The sequence below is a fragment of the Pocillopora verrucosa genome, chromosome 10 (assembly GCF_036669915.1).
Source record: "Pocillopora verrucosa isolate sample1 chromosome 10, ASM3666991v2, whole genome shotgun sequence".
In the NCBI taxonomy this organism is placed as follows: Eukaryota; Metazoa; Cnidaria; class Anthozoa; order Scleractinia; family Pocilloporidae; genus Pocillopora; species Pocillopora verrucosa.
The window spans coordinates 13,986,009-14,006,158 of NC_089321.1; the positions used below are offsets into that span (position 1 = coordinate 13,986,009).

General features: G+C 39.3%; 1 protein-coding gene across 1 annotated transcript; it reads right to left on the bottom strand.

Moving 5' to 3' along the window:
• Window positions 1-468: 468 nt before the first annotated feature.
• On the bottom strand, window positions 469-20,114 carry LOC131771763 (uncharacterized). The gene is made up of 21 exons (XM_059087623.2): window positions 19,515-20,114; window positions 18,072-18,162; window positions 17,557-17,654; window positions 16,717-16,778; window positions 16,243-16,255; window positions 14,189-14,255; window positions 14,039-14,070; window positions 11,505-11,593; window positions 8,019-8,135; window positions 7,846-7,910; window positions 7,532-7,593; window positions 6,882-7,064; window positions 6,722-6,804; window positions 6,054-6,123; window positions 5,938-5,975; window positions 5,292-5,406; window positions 4,890-5,039; window positions 4,205-4,275; window positions 3,659-3,737; window positions 2,437-3,093; window positions 469-1,887 (listed from the first exon to the last, which is right to left on the bottom strand). The coding sequence occupies exons 1-21, from the start codon at window positions 19,630-19,632 to the stop codon at window positions 1,652-1,654; spliced, it is 2,496 nt and encodes an 831-aa protein (XP_058943606.2). The 5' UTR covers window positions 19,633-20,114; the 3' UTR covers window positions 469-1,651.
• Window positions 20,115-20,150: the final 36 nt, after the last annotated feature.

The window sequence follows — 20,150 nt, forward strand, 5'->3', positions numbered from 1 at the left end:
CCAGTTTTGCTTAATTTCGTCACGGTTGCCACAAGTATGACCGCGAAGGAATTCACAATTTTAGAAAACATTGGAAATGGGAGAAAAAAACAAAATGTTCGACTTCATTCACAAACCAACTTTAGCTTGCACTACAAAAGGAAAGAGGTGTCACTATCTTTCATCATGAAGAAGACCGAAACATGATGAATGATTTCACATTGATTTTAAATTCCATAGCTTTTACGTGACCTTGAATAAATTTACTGTAACCTGACTGTTCCCTGACCTGCAGTAACCATGTTTGATCTGGTTAGGTTTGAAAACTCGCGCCATTTTTTCACTTCTCTCATTGAGTTAGTTCTAAATATAAAACGCTAACCTGCTGGGATTTGGTCACTCGCGCTTTCCCGCGTTTTGAGAAGATCACCTTCCTTACTTCGAGTTCTCATTGGCTAGTGACGATGTCAAATTTCACTCTGATTGGCCGTTGAGATTAGCTTTGTTTTGCTTGACCAATAAACTTCGACTTAATGAACTTGTCCCAGTTTTCAAAGCTCGCTCTTCCAAAAATTGAAGATGGATGTCTGGGTAACTTGACCAAGTAAAAATAACGAAGAAAGACGAACAAAGGAATGCTCAGGGTCGCTTTATGTTATAGAATGGTTATCAACAATTTGCACAAAACTTCAACATCTTTGTATGATTAGCAAGCATTGCTTTCGTTTTCTACTAATACAATGGAAATTATAACTTCTATTAGATACATGAATTTTTAACATTTTAAAATACGATTTTAGATATTCTTATATGGCTGGCTTCGAATTCAATCATTACATTCAATATTGACAATTCAATAATCTTTAAAATACTTCATATTGTAATTTTATAATGCACCAGCATTTCAGGCCTCTTCAGCTGCGGGCCGACGAAACAAGACAGTCGGAAACCAGCCGACAAACGATTCCATATAAAAGGTTTTCACTGCCAAAAAGAAAAGAGAAGGTTTTTTTTGGTGCTCGTTGCCGGTTTCCACTTCCAGAAACAATCAAACTGGGACCGACCCTTAATAGATTAAACGGCAATAAATCACTGAAGAAAGTTATATATTCTTGGAAAAACAGCTTAGTACCAACAAGTTCTCAACACACAACAAGAACGTATGGGATTTTTCAAAGCTTATGACGTAGCCTTTTTTTTAAAGTCCAAGCAGCCATTGTTAAAGGCAGATAAAGCAATTTTTTAAAGCACATTCTCGGCACCAGATCTCACTCTTTTTCCCATCCTCGTGTTGGGCTGGGGCGAGGATCTAACCTCTCCCTTTCACAATCTTCGAGGGAAAGACGAGGGTAAAGGGAAGGTCTAACTCCCACGAGTGACCAAGACAGAATTTCTCCTTGTTAAATCAATACAATATCAACCAGATAAGTGATGAGAATAAAGAAAAATATCAATTTGGGGATAATTAGTTGATCCAATATTAAATTCTCTGAAGTAACATTATAAGAATTGTATGGTTGACAGTAAGGAGAATTACAAATTTGATCTGGGAGTTTAAGGGTTAGGCACGAAGCTGGGCGGATTTTCACAAAAGTAGGCAGATGAAAGAAAAAGAGAGAGATCCTGGGGACGACAATGTCGAAAATTGAGTTCTTTCTTTGACGTCACTGATTCACACGGACACTTTTGGGACACCATGTGATGCGTCCAAGCGGAAATCGTCCAGTAGGAAATCAACACTACGCGTATCGCTATCAGACAAGTCTGCTAAGACCAGATCGCCTCCCACTGATTCAGTGTCCATGTCATCGTAATGCTCCAACTGAAAGTAGCGAACAGTGGGCGTAGTCATGTGATTGTTGCCAGACACAACGATCTTTTCCACTCGCTCTGTTGGGTGTCTCTTCTCTGAAAGTTAAAGTAACTGTTATTAGTTGAAAGTCGGAGTTCTACTTATTTATTTAATTTTCTCAGATTTTAATCGCAAATCTCAGGCAGTTAGAATTTGAATTTCAAATTATGCACGAGAACGTTCTAAGACATGTATGAACGTGACATCCAGTGCTCAGCTAAAATCTACTCAGGGATGGAGGGTGGGTTAGCTCCTAATTTCAAATTTTGAAACACTTGGTTCCACAACCCTTGGGTGTTGAGCCCGCTGATATGTTGGCCGCGGTGGTTGCCAAGTAAAGTTTTAAGCTAACCTTAAAAACTCTTTTGTGCGCTTAAGTTTGGCCATGTAGTAAAAAATTGCGATTTAAAGACTTGCGTTAAATAGAAACTTCAAACTTTCCAATACGTTTTGTAACTTATTAAGTGGTGGCCAAAACTACATGCGAAACCCGTACCGTGTTGCAATACGCTCTGATCAAATCTTGTCGATAACTTTAACTGGGAAAATCTAAAATCTATGCTTTGAACGATACAAATATTAAATTTACCCAAAGAAATCCATACCTGGATCGATATCACACCGCCATATGTCGATGCTTTTTCCCAAATCCGCCTGTGTGCGCGTCTTGCCGCCAAGAACCAATAAACAGGCAAATGGATGGCTTAAATTTTTCCTTACATCGGCGCTAACAGGAGAATTGACGTTCAAAAGTTCTTGACTGTACACCCGGCTTTTTTTAACCGAGGTGACACTATGTGCTGGAAGAGTGTGTGCTTTAACAGGACGATCGTTTTGTGCAGTAGTTTGATTCGGATGTGGATGAAGAGAATCATCTGAAAGAGTCATTCCTCTTGAATTCTCGTACACCTCTGAACTAAACATGGACGCCGGTCGAGCTTGACTGCGTTTATTGTCGCCAACACTTAACCCTGAACTATGAAACGGCACCGTGGAGTCAAGAGAACCCAGTGATGCTGAAGACCTGTCCCACCGAGCAACTGATTCACACCAAGATTCCGGCCTGGTGGTGGACGGCCTGCTGTTGAGCCTCTCATCTCCCAAGAAGCCTGAAGGCATGGGGGTGCAAGGTGGGGCAGAGTGAGCCGTGGACGGTCGAATGGAAAAAAAAGCGGACGAAGAAACTACTCCTACTGAGAAACAGCTACGGACGGGTGGGGATATGTCTCCACGTGGACGAACCGTGCTCCACGTGCGGGCACCTGAAAAGGTTGAGAGAAGAGAACAATTGTTATTCATCGTCTGGATTGGGGGGGGGGGGGGGGAAGGAGGAAGGGGGTGGATGAGGGGAGGGTCGGAGGATCTTGGAGGGAATCACATGGTTTTTTTGGGGGGTGGACGGATGGGAGATCAGTCGTCGCCAACAGGAGTGTCCGCCAACAGTTCAAAAGGTGGACTATAGGGGGGGATCATCAGAACACTACAAAACCTGAGGGGAGAACAGATCCTCTGATTCCCTCCCACCCCCCCCCCCCTTCCTTTCCACGGCTATAAACAAATTCGGCCCCTAAATCAGCATTGTCAGAGGAAAAGTTCAATAGCTCTCGAAACAATAAAATTATGTGATAAGATCCCATTTTTGTCAACGAAATATTTCAAGGTTGGTAATGACAATTTGTTTCTCCAGTGAGGGTTCCCTTGATGCTTAGTGTAACCCGAAAATACCAAAACTGAGGGAAGACACGAATTCGTGTTCTTTTAAATAAAACTGAAACGATTTGAAATGAGGACGCCATAAAAACGTGGGATTAAGTTACTGGCTCTTACCCAAATCAAACCGCCATATTGTATTGAGCAAAGCACCGTCGCTAGTTTCACCTCCAAATATCAACATGCCTTCTCCAACCTAGTGCAAACAGACAAAAATAAAAACAAAATGAAACAGTTAATATACATATAAATATATATGTATATTACCATACTCAAGCCAGTTTGAGTTACACTTGTGGACCATCAGCATTTATCACCTGCGGGGGGGGGGGGCTCACATGGGTTTCAGGGGCAATGGAATTGGGGGGGGGGGAAAGGAGGGCGAAATCAGTCGTTGCTATTTGAGTATAAAGGGGAAGTATAGAAAATTGACTGCCAATGAGGGGGGATCATATGAAGACTACAGAGCCTAGCGAGGGGTCAGGTGAGTTTTATCGTAACACGACCAAAATTCCCCCCCCCCCCCCCTCACCGTTCCTTAGCGTATTTAAGCCAAAAAACCGGGCAGACTACTCTTTGGACTGAGAAAATTGCTGTAAGAACAGTCATAGAAATTCGTCTAACCGAACATGTTTACACAAAAATATTGAAAGTTGTACTTACGTTAACTGCAGAGTGACCAAACAAAGCCGGCGGACCTCCTCGGCTCTTTATCCGCGTCCAAGTGTGACTCACTTAAATGCAACAAAAAATAGTTTTTTGTCTTTAAACATTGTCCAAGGGCCTATATTCCCTAGAACGGCTCGAACAATTGAGGTTAGTTAGTGAGTTTATTATATGGCAATCAGACCAAACTTGTTTGTTTCAAGAATGCCGCCTTTCGCGAACAAAAATACGAACTGGAAGCGGTCAGTAGGGCAAAACACAGACCAAATAAGAACCAATCCGAAAGCTTAGATTTACCACAGGACTACCTTGCCATATAATAAACATGCTTGTTTACCGCAAGAAACGGTGAAATACTCCAGAAACGTGAAAATACCGCGCCGCGTTAAAACTAGAACTGAAGTCTCAGTCGCTTCCAGGTCCTCCGACTTACCTCTCGTCCACTTTATTTTCAATAGTGACCTAAAGAATGATTGCTAACGCATGCGCAACAACTGTTGACGCCCTAGCTCCCCACAAACGCAGTAAATCTGGTTTAAATAAATTTTTATAATTAAAACTTAAACATATATTGCGCTTATACCTAGTTGGGCTGAATTTCTTTCTAACTCTCTTTTTCTTTGGTCGCTAGTTCCCAAGTAAAACCAAATTTTAAGACATTGTGATAATTTAACAGACATACCAAAGCTCCATCTCCACAGATCGTTCTTGGACTGTAGACCTTCCAAGCCCCCATACACCCACATGCCACCGGCTCCTACAGCCGCTGAATGACTGTAACGAGGGCATGGTCCCTCTCTCTTCCATTTGACCCTGACCCATCTCGCAGTGTCTGAGTAAATAAAATTACACTGTGAATGATATCATCAGAAACAGGCAGCTCTGATTTAAACAGAAAAAGATTTTGACTTAGATGAAGGCAAGGGTGCAAATGAAAAGCCAATTTAAACCAAACCTGATTTGGAAAAGGAAGTGTCTAGAACCATCGAAAATTGATCTCTCGCACTACAGGCTGAAAGGGTAGGGTGAAATTTCTACTGTGGGACAAAGGTAGGCTATTTCTGACACTCAAATGAACACCTACCTAATTCGTATTGCCAAAGTTCATCACTGGCACCTCTCATATCAATGTAACCACCAAACACGAACATCGAACTCTCGTGAAGCACGGCCGTGTGGGACCGTCGCGTACCTGGGCCCTAGAAAAAGATGAACAATTTGCAATAAGCTGTCAAGATCTAGGACGCTTGTCTCTGCTAGCTAACATGAATTTCCCCTGGGATTAGTTCCGAGAATTTAGAACCACATTACGATAGTGTTCCAGTTTGACGAACTCTTCAAATATCTCAGTAGCAGGAGATGAAGCTTTGCAGGAACCTGTAATGGGATTCGTGGAAGGGAACAGTCTTTACTTATAACCGGGAACAGTCTTTACTTATAACCGAAGGAAGGGGGGGGGGGGGGGGAAAGCGGTGTGGTGGTCACATAATTTCAGTGGGAGCATCGGGGGAATCAGTCGCCGCCAACAGAGTATAAAGGGTGGACTACACTGAGAAAATTTGCCTGCCAATTAACTGCCAAAGCGGGGGAGGGGTAAGTTGTAAGAATATTACAGAGCTTTCTGGGGGGATCAGGTACATTTAATCGTTACAAAACCAAAATCCTCCAACAACCCTCCTCCCCCCCCTGCTCCCAGACGTTTGAGAAGCATATAACAGACGTACGCTTACCCATGACTTTGCCGCTTGTTTCCTCCACTCCCTCGCACCTGTGGAGGGTAGGGTGGGAATGTTTTAATAGACAATTAAAAAATCTAAAACAGAAAATCGTACTAGTGAACACTTACGAAAGTTGAATGTCCACAATGGCGTCTCGTTGGTTGAGGTGAATTCTCCCCCAAATATAAACATATTGCCCTACAATACGCAAAACATTAGAAAATCAGTTATCATGGTTTCTGGAGCATTTTGCGCTATCTGCATGAGACTTACACTTCGTGCAGAGGCAACAAAAAGCAGAAAAGACGGTCTTCGATCTGTTGCAAATTTATTGCAATAAATCAAAGCGACCGATTTGGTAAGTCGCGACTCCCAGCTTTCCAATTTTTTTTCCCCCATTGTCATGTCATGACAAAGCAACATGTTTTGGCCCTGAGTTCTAAGGTTTTCCCATATCCAGTCGCTTGAGACGAAGTTTATTACAGATGGTTTTTTTACTGCTCTTCTATCTATTTTGCCTAAAGCGCATTTCGATTGAGCGTCAAAAATCTATCACCAAAGTAACCACAACAGCCATATCAGAGGAAGGAAAATATCACGTAAAGAAAAATTAAAAAACATAGAAAAACCCGCAATCTGCTTGAAGCGCGGGAAAAACGCAAGTGACCAAGCGAACCTGATTGGTTGGGGGAATGGCGCGAGTTTCCTGAACAAATAACATGGCGAAGTATTCAAAACCAAAGATATCTTGCGTTACTTTCGACACTGAATTGAAATTCAATAAAACAAGCCTTACCTTGTAAGTGAGTGCAGTATGTTCCTGTAAGCATGGCGGTCTGAACTCGCCTTCAACTATTACGTTGCTCCACGTGTTATTGGCTGCAGTTCCAAGAAAAATAGTTGTACTTAATCAAACTGCTTATACACTTCAAATTACTTAACGAAGTCCAACTCACCTATATCGTATCTCCAGAAGTCTTTAAGAGTTCCTCTAGTTCCCCGACCTCCATACACAAACACACCACCGCCCCAAACACACACTGAGTGCCTACTGCGTGCGCAAGGCATGCTAGGACTAGCTGGGAAGACTGGACTCCACAGATACTCTGCGTCTGCATAACTACCGTTGAACACAGGTTCTGTGAAACCGGAAGGAAAAGTAAGATTGAATTTAGACCATTGATCTTAAATCATTCCGGAAAAAAAATTATTATAACACATTAATAAACTACTTTTAACTCCTGACGCCTTCGCACTCAACAAACTGATATCGATGGCGGTAATATTCAATCAATTAGTTGCAAGACGAAAGAAATTTCAGTAAACATTTCCGAAAATGTCCGCTGTATGATAAACCCTTAGACTCCTAATAGTGACTGGCTTCCAACATCTCCTTACATAATCACCCCTGAATCAAATGAAAAGGTCATAAGAAGAATGGAAATGATCCTTAATTTAAGAAGCTGCTGATTGTTAAACAAATTCTCCTTGACATTGGCAGACAAAATGAAGAGAGGACAGTGTAGAGAATATGAGTATTCATTGTAAGGGAATAAATGGTTAAAGGGCCTTATGCAAGGCTGTTAGGAAAGTGTTTTGATCCTACCATCTTCATCAACGCTCTCTTGCAGCCCATCAACCCATGTTTGGCTCAACAGTTCTGTTTGCCTAGAACAAAAAATACAAGGAAAGATTAAAGAATTATCACAAATGATGTTAGTTTCTTGCATGACCACAAATTTCCAAACAAAGAAAGACAGTGCACGCACTGTCACAGATTTAGATGGGAAAATGCCATGGTGGTCGTGTTTTTTTTAAAGAAAAGGTTGTAGCAGCAAAAGTATGTTCTCGAAGTTGTAACCCTTTACCACAAAAGTACGAGAGAGAGACGAGGACGTGTGAACGAGGAATGCACCATACCGTGCTCCCTGACGTGTTGTTGTCACAAACCCAGGTGGCCTCTGGCTCTTTTGACCACGGTCATGCTGTGGAAATGATCATGAAGCAGTAAATGACAAATTCTAGAGATCATTATTACTATTAATCATACACAATTCTTTCCAAGCTCTACTGACTCCAAGCTCGTTACTAACTTGTAATCCTGTGTTGAACTGTTTGTCCTTAATACTCGAATGTTGAAATACCGAGTCCACAATGAGAGGGTGTCTTCTCATCCAGCTTACGAACTCTGCCTTGGTCAGTTTTCCATTCTGCAGAGGTAGGCGGAAAAAAAGACATCAGACAGACCTACAGACAGACTGACTTACGGACAGACAGAATAGACGGATTAATTGACGGGCAAACAGATCAAAAAGCAGACAGACTGAAAATGTCAGTCTGTCTGCTGTTTTATCTGTTTGCCCGTCAAAATAGACAGACAAGACAGTCTGACAGACAGAGAGATAGACAGACAAACATACAGACTGACTAAACAACTTTGGATTCATCGAACATCACCAATACGTCCGTGATGAAAGAAACAAAAACAAAAACAACAAAACAGGAGTCATATTGTAATGAAATATGTGATTGTTTTTCATTGTGGTGTAAGATAGGAGATGAACTTTATTCGTTTGTCTCACAATGGAGTCGCTTTTGATGTTGATCACGACGTTTCGACAGCAATACTTCCAGCCTTCATCAGGTGATGAGGTCGATTGTTTACGTGTCGCTATTTGTTGTACGTTGGAGTAGGAGAGGAGTCATATTTATTGAAGAAAAACATCATTAGGGCTCAGAGCTTTAAAATAATACATGGTGAATAAGTTTCTTTCTATTTGAGGAATGACAGAGTTAAAGTTGACACCATTTTAAACCAAAGCTGGATTTGTTTTGTAATTGGCCTTAAATTTTATCTTACGATCCCTTGGTTGTACTTTTGTGCTTTTGTGCCTTTGAAACACATAAATAATTTATATCCAGAATTAAAAATGGGCTGTGTTTGTGCAGTTTCATGACGGTTCATTGTTATAGTTTGACCTTAAGATTACAACTGCCATTTTAAGACCTTCACAAAATTAATTTAAAAGCCAAACACTCTATGAATTAAATTGCATGTAAGTTTAGCAAAAGCGAAATGAATCTTAAAAACAGAAATATTTGAGCACGGATTGTGTTAAGAAATACAACTACAACAAACTGCGGTCCAACAGTTCTGATGTAACATATCACGTAGGTCCTTTGTGATGAATATTACACAGCCATGCGGAATAAATGCTATTTTCTAATCTACAGATTACAAACGGTAAAGGCAAATTTGTCAAACTTACTGTGAGCTTGGTTTTTGGTACGTCTTTAAATAAAAACTGACCCAAACTACGCCGCTAAAGGTCGTAACCTCGCCCTTTGCGTGAGTAATAACGTTTGCGACACGCGCCTCGACATGCAAATTTAGAAAAATGTAACTATAATTATAAAATACTATAAATTCGAAGGCATATGCAACTTGGTATAGCGAAGATTATTTAAAGTTTTTCAGTAGTGCGATATAGCAAGGTTTAGAGTTTCACCTTTGCCATGACAGTGTATGAATTTATCGCAACTCGAGCTTCAGCTGATAATCGAAAGCACGAAAATTGGATCTTATAAGATAAAATAATATGATATCTCACCGTTGAAGTGAAAACTTACTCTTCTTTCAAGACGTTTCTTCTTTATGACCTCTTCGGTTTCGTAAACGGTGACGCAAGATGAACTAACCACTCAAAAATAACATGCACGAATTGTTGCTATCTAAAAAACTTGATGGAAACCGCTTCAGTAATCGAGCGGCTGAAAATGCAAATACGATGAGGTGATGTTGCGCAAACACGATCATTTGAATATCTAATAGTTTCCAAACCTATCATTCAAATCAGGTGAACAATATTGAGATGACCGTTCGCAAAAGTAAATTTATTCGCAGTGAGCACCTCTCAGATCTCTAACACAGATTGTAGATATTTCATTGTTTTCGACACCTCATTGAAAATAAAAAAACAACAAAAGTAAGGAAGACTTGCAAAGAGGAAAGTTGTGACATGTCGTATAGTAAGCAATAACGACATAACAAAACAATCCACAGGGGTCAATAGGTGGAGAAAAATGCGGGTATAAAAGACACTTCGAGAAAAACAAAATAACAACAAAAGTGAAAATAATTGTTGAAAAAAGTGATGTACACTGTTTAGTTGACCGGTCTAAGTACGTCGGTGCTTAATTACAAATTTTAAAGTGAACACTATAGAGCTCGAAATTCGTATATCAAAAACATCTGCTGAAAAAAAAACTTAATATCATGAAGATCTTTCTTTCGTTGAGTGAGACCAAGCTGAATCTAACGGAAAATACAGCCTGAATTATACCATTCTCAAATAAATATGCGTTAAAAATTTCCACGTCATTATCCATTTAATATTTTTCTCTTAAAAACTAGAGTTCCTGGCGGAGTTCTGAGGTCTAAACGAAAGAAATGAACTTAAGTACCCTGTGATTATGGGAAAAATGAGTTCTTCGTCAAGTTGACGTGCTTACAGAGTGATAAAAGGTCACTTCCAAATCTCATCTGGCCAGAAAGAGCTTAGTTCCAACTGCTCGAACTACAGTACAGTATTGCGTCTAATTAAACTGCAACGGAAATAACCTCTTTTCGAATGACGCTGACAAGAGCTGTCATGAAAATCAATTTTCCTCTTTGGTTGTCATCAACGGATTGGACCAAAATGGGAATTCCCTTTTCACTTTATTTATTACCGACGAATAAATTATTTAAAAGATCGCAACGACATTAAAACTCGTTCACCTGCAACGCAGTTATGTGTAATAAAATAAACAGCACGATGATCGTTCAAAGTACGGTCGACCTGATCTTATTGATCAATGACTTTTCAAGAAGCCGGCCAGTTTAAAAATGATACGCATCAAATGGGTCAAAATTCAGAAGATTGAAAATAAAATCAAAATTCATTTTCGAGGTGTTGAGCACCTTTTTTCCAATAGGAGAGATAAACGAATTTTAACAGTTGTGAGCCAGAAACCATGTTATTTTTTTTTTTACTAGGAATTTAAAAGTATACATGAATTATTAATAAGGGAAAGTTGGAAGAAAAGGTAATAACATGATTTCGAGTGCAAATTGGTGTTAATAAGTACGAGTAAATTTTTCAAAGACAACCAAATTGCTTGAGCCCGTAGGGCAAGTACAATTTGTAGTCTTTGAAAAATTTTCCAGCGCTTTATACACCACATTGCAAGAGAAATTATGATATAACTTGTTAATAATGTACATGAAAAGACATCACAGAAAGTAAAGATGAGCGAAATTTTGGAAGCGTGCGCGCGCTATTTATAATTTGCACTCGTGTTACATGAGATTGCACTCGTTTTAAGCCAATTAGAAACACGTAATTTTTTCAGGTACGTTATTACAAAAGAAACTGTGGTGCAGCGTCAGTGGGGGTATTATCTGATAATTTGCTTTTACCTACTGAGTTTATAGTGTAAATTGGCCACCTTAAAGAGTTTCTAACGCTGACGTTTGGAGCGTTAGCCTTTCGTCAGAGCGCTTAGACCCATCTGATCCAACCTACGTAGATACTCACCGCACTCTCATCGCATTGGCTGACCGCATCACTGACAAGGTTCTCTACTTCATTATCAACATCTGTTAACGCCACGCGGTCATCGGCATCTAAAATTTGAAACAAACTCGTTTCATTTCTTGTGCTATTCGGCACAGAAAAATGAACAAGAAGGCTCCTGGGACAGACACAAAAGCGGGCAACTTTGCAACGATTCCCTACAGTTCTTATCCTGGTCATAGCGTGACGTCTCACTTACATTGATTACATCTTTCCAACTATCTAGTCTCCTTGGCAGCCGTTATTGCAAGCTTCCCGTCGCATTCTTATACCCTTGCGTAACGGCTGCAAAGGAGACTACCCCCTTCCCAAGAGATTCGTCGACGTTAAATGACCCTTTCCACCCACTCAATCCTGCAAGTTCACTGCACTGGAAATAAGAGTGGAAACAGGGAAAGGTCTTTGACTTAACGATTTTTTTTTTCGTCAGTTTGAACAGGAAAAACTAATCTTCCGATGAATTTTTGGACAACAGAACGTCTCCTCATTGCTACATCGCCCAGAATGCTGCGACACATCCGGGACCTTTTGCGTAGCCAATAGCGCTAAATTTGAATTCTCGTAATTGAAAACAGGCGAAACAATAAAGAAAATGGCCGAAAACGGCCTAATGCCTAGTGTGTTTTACAAATTTTTACACAACTTAGCCCACTTAGCGATAAGGTACCCTCTTTCTTTTGTGGTAGAGGTGTTCAGCTTTTATTTAAGACGCTCATCCAAGACGTTGGTCTCCGATAAGTTTTATCAAAGTGATCTTGAAAAAAAGGCCGTTTCGCTCAGCATTCGTATGGAATATGAACTGATTAGTATTCAGATTGATTTTTTCCTCCACAAAGGTACTTCGTGACTTAGGTACCCTCTGGTAAAGTAAGTTTGATATCTCAACTAAGATTTGGTGGAATTTCGCGTTTATACGATGGCCACAAGTGTTATCAAAAAGATCATCTCCAAAAGCTACACCGAAATGTCCTAAAAGCCCTCGAAAGTTGTTCCCTTTGGACTCCCAAGAGAGTTCCAAGAGAGCCCCGCCTCTGTAGACAATAGGACGCACTTTCGCCTAATGAAGCATTGTTAAGAAGCTGTGTCACGTCACACATGTGCGCCAAATTTAAATTGAAGAGTTCTAAACATCTCTGTTAACACACCGTATCATCAGATCACAATTGTGCCTCATACCGTCCAGATATTGAAATGTTTTCCGTGCAAGAAATGCAGCGCGTTGATCGGGAGCTCTCTTTAGAGCTCACAGAATCCCCGATCAACCTTCAACCTGCCTTCATTCACATGTCTGCACCTTCAATAAATGGCTACGATCCACTATACGGGGGCTCGCCAAAACCACATTTAAGACAAAGATTGAATGAAACTAACATTTCACTTGACCAAAGATTAGCTGGCTTTCTGAACATCGCTTTTTATAACCTTCAATCAGGCGTTTTTTTGTTGTCAGTCCGCAACCGCAAGCCTTTCACACTCGAAAACCGTCTGATTACAAGTTACGCTTTTCAAACCACCTATTCTTTATGACACTATTTTCTAAATTTTTCTATTTCCTATTTTCATGATACTAATTTTTATAATCCCGATAACATTTTGACCAACGGTAGTCTGTCAGTCCATATAAGAATTCGCTGCAAACGAATTTGCTGAACGCTTTGTTAAGAGCGTGGCTATTGTTAATTATTGCTATTGTTCACTTTATGTCACCTTAGGATTTACTTTACGCATCCAACCGTTTGATTGACAGCAGCTGAAATCTGTCAAGAGACTCATGTACCTGCTGACCAATCACGACCGACTAGTTCAGGATATACAAATTATTATGCTGCCTGCTGATTAAATGGGCACTGCAAGTACATGTCGCGAAAGACAATAGAATTCTGGGCGATTAAGAGTTGTTTCACGGAGTTGCGAAACTGTCTGTATATCCTTTTAAAGATTGCTTTCGGCAATCCTTAAAAACCTTCCCTATCTTGAGCTATCCCCGTTCCCTTATGGTCAAGTAATTCCTTCACTGTGTTTTTCAATCCTACCGAACTAATATTTTGACCACTAAATCAGGTGAAGGGGATTTTTCCGGTACCAAAAACCACTCAGAAAAATCGTGACTTCGTGCCTTTCATTTCAAATAGGGATTTTCAAAAATCTGCGTCTACAACGGCAACGAGAACGCGGCAATCAAAAAAAAATTGCAAGTGCGTTTTAAAAGTTTGAACAGCCTCTTCGCGTCCTCTACTTTGAGGACGGAACCATAGTGAAAAATTGTCCATGTTTCGTTTTCGAACTCTACGCTACCTCTACATGTAACGCTTATGAGGGAGGACTGGCGCCGATGGAAATGATAAACACATCAAGCCACTTATGAAATTCTTAAGAATAATGTGATTTGATTTTTTTAATCGACCTATCCTAGGGGTCTTCTGCTTAAGCTCCCTTATAATTTACCCGCAAAAAACGACGAAGAACTCGGAAAAAATCTGAAAGTACTTGCTTACCTAAACTCTGGCCCTCTCGAACATGGATGATTCTAAAAAGGAAGACGGAATTGTGGAGTTGATTTAATTGATTACTAAAAGAAGGAAAATTACTCAAAGAAGAAACTTCAACAGAAAAATAAAGGAAAAGAAATATCTTTCACACGTTACCTAACGGCGGCGGAAAGAACGGACTTCAACATCACGCTGATCTCGGAAACACTCACTCCATCTGTCCCTAACGAAATGAAAGTTATCCATCATATCATATCAGTACTAGTAAAAGTACATGTGACCATGTAAAAATGAGCAATATGATGTCATTTCTTTTTCCATAACATTTCCTATTCTGGCGAGGCCAGGTCATGCTCTGTTATTAGAAAGCTGAGTGACTCCTCACGGCAGACGGAAATATTGCTCTTCCAGCCACTATTTCAAACCGTCTGAACACTACTCTGTAAATACTTGCATTTGCTGTAATCAAGAGATTTTCTCCTTTTTTCCCCCAGGGTTTACTTAGGTCTTGTTCAAACTGAGAGGCATAGGCTTAGAATTTCATTCTCACTGACAGAGTTAACGTAACGCTTGAACTCATTACTGATAACAGAAAACCTTCGGGTGCCTATCCTTTTAATGGAACGGAAGTTACATCACAGCTGGCCTCTAATTAACAGCAGATTTCAGCGATTTCAGTGAATGCAGAGGAGAGAACGAGTTTTCAAAACGTGAGGCGGAAAATTCGCCATTTTCTCATTGTACCATTTATCAGGCGAGTTGAAGCAGAGATGCAAATAAACCTTTTCACTCTAATTAACAAATAGAGAAGCCTTGACTGTGCTCTGTTCTGTTATAAAGCACGCAGGAAGCGGCTAGAGCACGAAAGAAGTGTAGGGAGAAACACGAGACGTAGTCGAGTGTTTCTTCCCACTTCTTGATCAATTATGCCAGTTTGGTTAAATTTTTCATCATTTTTGTTTTGTTCTGTTTTGTTTTTGAACACTGAACTTTACATACTATACGAGTGTTAGCTGTGTTTGATTTTTATTACCATACGTAAGCTTGCAATCTAACTGAGCGTGAAAATCTTTAAAACTCAGAATGTTTATTTTGTGTTTCCTTTGAGGATTTTCGTATCTGCTCACGTTTTAATAAGGTAAATTACGGCGCCTGGTATGTTTACAAACCTTTGTTTGATTCTTCTGTTACTACTTGTCGGCTCGCTTCAGTTCCGGAATTTCACTTTCAATTATCGAAAAAGAGCTAAAAAGAAGTCTCGGAAAAGCTCGAACATAGTACAATTTGGCAGATGGCGTGACAGCTTTAGCTCAGCTCTATGCTCTATACTCTCATAGAGCACGCTCTTTCAACCAATGACAGCGCGCGTTATATCCGAACTTTATTATAAGAATGAATAGACCAGAAGTGAAGACAGGTCAAAATTTTCGAGTAGCGTGATTATGACGAAATATATGACGAGCACATGATTCACATGTCACACTAAGATTAATCCTCTACCTTTAACCCTTTACAACCTAACATCAGTAGAAATATTCTCCATGCTGTTCTCAGTACATTTTTTGAGGTGCTGACGAGGAGAATTTTTTTAACAATCAAGAGCTTCAATCGTTGGTGATCATTTCCCTTTTTTCTTGTGACCTTTATGTGTGATTTCGGGGTGATATTGTAAGGAGAAATTAGATGCTGGTCACTCGATGCTTGAATCAAAACAGTTACAGTATTTGGGAGAGGCAGAAGAAAACATGGCGTTTCTAGTTGCTTTTTTGGCGCGTATCGTTCGTCAAATCCAAGAGAATTACCTTAAACCTTATATAAATAAGTCCAAAAGCGACAGAATTGTGGGATAGGGAAAAAAAAGAAGAAAACATGGCGTTTCTAGTTGCTTTTTTGGCGCGTATCGTTCGTCAAATCCAAGAGAATTACCTTAAACCTTATATAAATAAGTCCAAAAGCGACAGAAATCTAGTTCTAAATAAGTAATTTATCCTCATACGTTTTGAAATGGAGCAAAGCAAAAACTGAGATAGAAAACATATTGAGGTTTCAAACAGTTTATCACTATTGAAGTGGACAGGACGTCACGGAAAGGTAAGTAGAAAGACATGTGGCTCAACGCTTGTTCTTAAATCTACAGTAAGCAGAGTACAGATCAAACGAGTTTGGACAATATTGAGCTGTAGTATGGACATGAAAACATCAACACCTACCATCGAGGTTAAACTTTTGACCAGCAAGAACAGCACAAGGTTCAGAGAGGTAATATGAGGAATAAAATATGAAATATGAATTGTACATAATTCTGAACAACATAAGTAAACAATGAAGAAAGTAGTTGGCACAGCGGCAGCTTCCCAGTGTCCCTTTCAATTCCCAAGTTAAGTGTCCAAGCACACAACGTTGTTGAGAGTTGGGGCATGATAGAAATTTCATCTAAGGGAAAAAGGAAAGCTAAGAGGAAAACTGAGGGAGGAGGCTACTCCCCCCTCCCCTCCCCTACCCATCTATCCTGACCCCAAATCAAACATAGAAACTCAGTGAAGTATCATGAGCCTAAAACTGGCCAATTCACTCTCCCTGCTAATGTGCCTGCACTACCAGATAATAAATAGCTGAACAGATACTGAGGCATTTGTGGTTTACTAAGTTCACTTATTCACTACTTCTGATTAAAATTGACTTACCATGTCAAAGATAATTTGTCCTCTTTCAGCTGTAGAACCTCTTAAACATAGAGCAAGTCCACCTTTGTGTATAATGAAACAAAAAGAAAACTATTAAATTTTTTTTTTGTTTTTGCTTACGAGGTTAGCAACACGAATGGTATTATCATAAGCTCCTAGAGGAATTAGAGAGAATTAAGACAAATTCCTACAAGTTAAATAATCAAGATCATTTCATGCTTTACACTCATGGCACCAGCTATCAACCCTTTAACTCCCAAGATCCCATTAGTAATTCTCTTTACTATCTGCTATATAATTCTTGTGATGGTAGTTCAGAGAATTTGATACTGGATCAACTATTAATCCCCTAATTGATATTGTTCTTTATTCTTGTCACTTGTCTGCGTGATATTGTATTGATATTGTGAGGAGAAATTCTGTCCTGGACACTCGTGGGAGTTAAAGGGTAATAATCAGGTTTTTCTAAATCCATCTACAGATGGGTTTTTCTGGAGAGTGTTCACTCTTTTGGGGCACTGCTTACCAGGCAGTTTAAGAATTTAACAACTAGATGGTAATTTGGTGTGATCAACTGAGTTGACAATGTAAATTGGCCACCATAAAGAGTTTCAAAGCTGACTTTTTGAGTGTTGGCCCCTCAAATTCGCTCTGACAAAGGGCTAATGCTTGAAACAGTGACCAATTTACATTATCAACTCAGTTGATAATACCGAGATACCTTGGTATACTCCCCCACTGACACAGCGCCACAATTTCTTTAGAAACTCACCCCCCTTAATTTAAGAAATTAGATTGTTTGCGTGTCATATTATAGATACCAAAACTCTTCTTACACACCTAAAAATTCGTCACGGTCAATATGTCCATTTCTGTCTTTATCAAAAGCCACAAACAGCCTTTCTGCCAGAACTCCATCCAATGGGAAATAGTGCATGCTACGGACATAAAAAATATCAAGTTGTTCTTCATGCATACTATCTCTTTTCCATATTCCCACTTGATGATGATGCATTTATATAATGTATTCTCTGCATCAAATATGCTTTAGTGTACTTAAAAATACTTTTAGGGAACTTTGGCCAGACTGCATAGAGCAGTCTACAATCCTCAGTGAAACATATATAGTGACGCCAAAGGAATAAACCCTGGCTCACAAATGTAACAAGATGTGGATCAATATCAGTATCTGGGCAACTGCCCACCTACCCCTCCCCTAACCCAACATTAACCCTAAGTTGTTATCAATTGACTATTGTAGAGTTAGGGGAGGGGTAGGTGGGCAGTTGCCCAGTTACTGATATTGATCCCAAGATGTTACAAATATTACATGAAGGTAATATCATAATACTCACAATGTTTTCTTATCAATGTGTTTGTCCCTGGGAGACAGAGCTGCTAAGTTTTGGTAAACATGGACCATGCTTTGAACTTCACTATCTGAAACTGAAAAAAAAAAATTTTAGAAGTCACAGGAGTGTTAGAAATTTAGCTTAGGATTGAATAACCAATACAACTTGTCTAGAGTGATAGTTTTCAAAGTTTACAAGTGACTGGAAAAAGTTACATGACTGATAGAGAGATATACCTGGGTAAACCACTTGCATTTTTTTTTCAAAAAAATGAAACCTATACTTATAGTCATTACATACAGATCAACCTCCCATGAGTGACCAAGACAGAATTTCTCCTAGTCAACATCAATACAATCTCAAGAAGACCAGTAATGAGAATATAGAAAAATATCCTTCAACATATTTTTAGTTCATCCAGTACTAAATTCTCCAAACTAAAATTATAAGAATAGTTTGACAAACAGTAGGGAGAGTTACTAATGAGATCTAAGGAGTGAAAACGTTAATTACTCTTATAAAATTTCCAACTCTGAATATTGCATTTCTACTATTCTGATAGGTTCTCTCAATTCTGCTTATCAGCTCATATTGTGAGTCACCTAATATGAAAATGCCAACTCTTGTGGAGCTGAAAAGAGGCTTCAAATATCCAAATTTTCAGGATTTAATGAAATTTAATAAATAAATTATTCCATTTACCCTTGTTGGGTATGATACACTACATGCCTCATTGGCTATTTACATGTGCCATCTCATGTCCAATGTATGCTCATAGAAGATCCTTAAATATTCATTGCATGTTGTTTCTTTCGTTTTACTCAAATAGTTTGTGGGGCACATTTGATCTCATCTGCATGGTACTTTGTGCCATAGAAATATGAAATATTGTTATTATTTTATTTCATGGAATCCTCCAACCCTTCACACATATGGGGGAAAATTCAAGAATTTTGAGACTTCTGTCCCTCCTTCATCTCAACTCAGGAAAGTCAATTACAAGTGTATCATATCTTGATATTTAGTCGACCAACGTCGTTGAAATATAGAACCGATATTGTTATATAGTGTACAGTCATAAATTATAGAAAAAAAACTGTAAATATTGTTTGGATATCAACTGATTAATGCTCTCAAATAAAACATAAACATTCAACGCATTCATTAAAATAACAAACAAACACTTCAAGTGAATTTTCAATCATTAACAGCTTATTGATACAGTCCCTTTTGAGTCATTCGCACCTGAAGTTAGCCAAATTTTGTACATACTGTAATTTGCTCCTGATTGGCATAAAACTAACTTACAAAAGACGACTGAAAAACTGAGAGAAAGAAGAGAGGCAAAGAAATTAATTCAATCTGGGAACGTGACGAAGAAAGTTATCACGTACAACATAACATATGAAATAAGCAAATAAGAATATATATGTTGAACTCACGTACATCTGTTCAAAGGAGCCTTTTGGTACAAATGCTTTGGTAATGGAGGTTGAATTGTAGACTTTTTTAAAACCACGAGGTCATCTTCAGGCTGCACCTGTTTGTTAAACTCTTGCCCCATGGTTTACGAAACCTTCCATAATTGTCGACTCATCGTCTCATCTGGGCAGGTGAATGAGCGCTTTCATCGTTAAATGCGAGTTGTGATAAATTAGAGCTTCAAATTGCGGCACACTTATCGACGATCTCTCCTTAGTAGGAAATTCTCAAAGCTGATAAAACCATTGTGTTTCATCCATCTTATAACTGGTGATGATATTTTAAAAAGATCTTCCGCAAGAAAAGCTTCTTTACCTCAAGTGCGGTGTCAAAACCGATCCTGATGTCAGTTAAAGTTTTACATTCATCAGAATCCCTCAAGCGGCTCAAAACAACGTGGAAACTCAAACCATAGAAGATGAAACTTCACAGTTTTCCTTCTATATCTTCTTTTATCTGAGAAGATCACCTGCTTCAGGGAGGGCTTTGAGACTGAAATGCAGCTGAATAAAATCTGTAAACGGCTTACAGTGTGCAAGGAAACCGTCAAAACATAAACACGCGTGCCTTTTCACGGTGGAAGACTGGATCGGATGCTAT

Excerpts from the sequence above, each read along its gene's own strand:
- LOC131771763 (XM_059087623.2), bottom strand. The coding sequence starts at position 19,632 with ATGGGGCAAGAGTTTAACAAACAGGTGCAGCCTGAAGATGACCTCGTG. Across the intron at positions 16,779-17,556 it reads TGACCGTGACGAATTTTTAG|GTGGACTTGCTCTATGTTTA; the intron begins GTGTGTAAGAAG and ends TTATACACAAAG. Across the intron at positions 1,888-2,436 it reads GCGGTGTGATATCGATCCAG|AGAAGAGACACCCAACAGAG; the intron begins GTATGGATTTCT and ends TTTAACTTTCAG.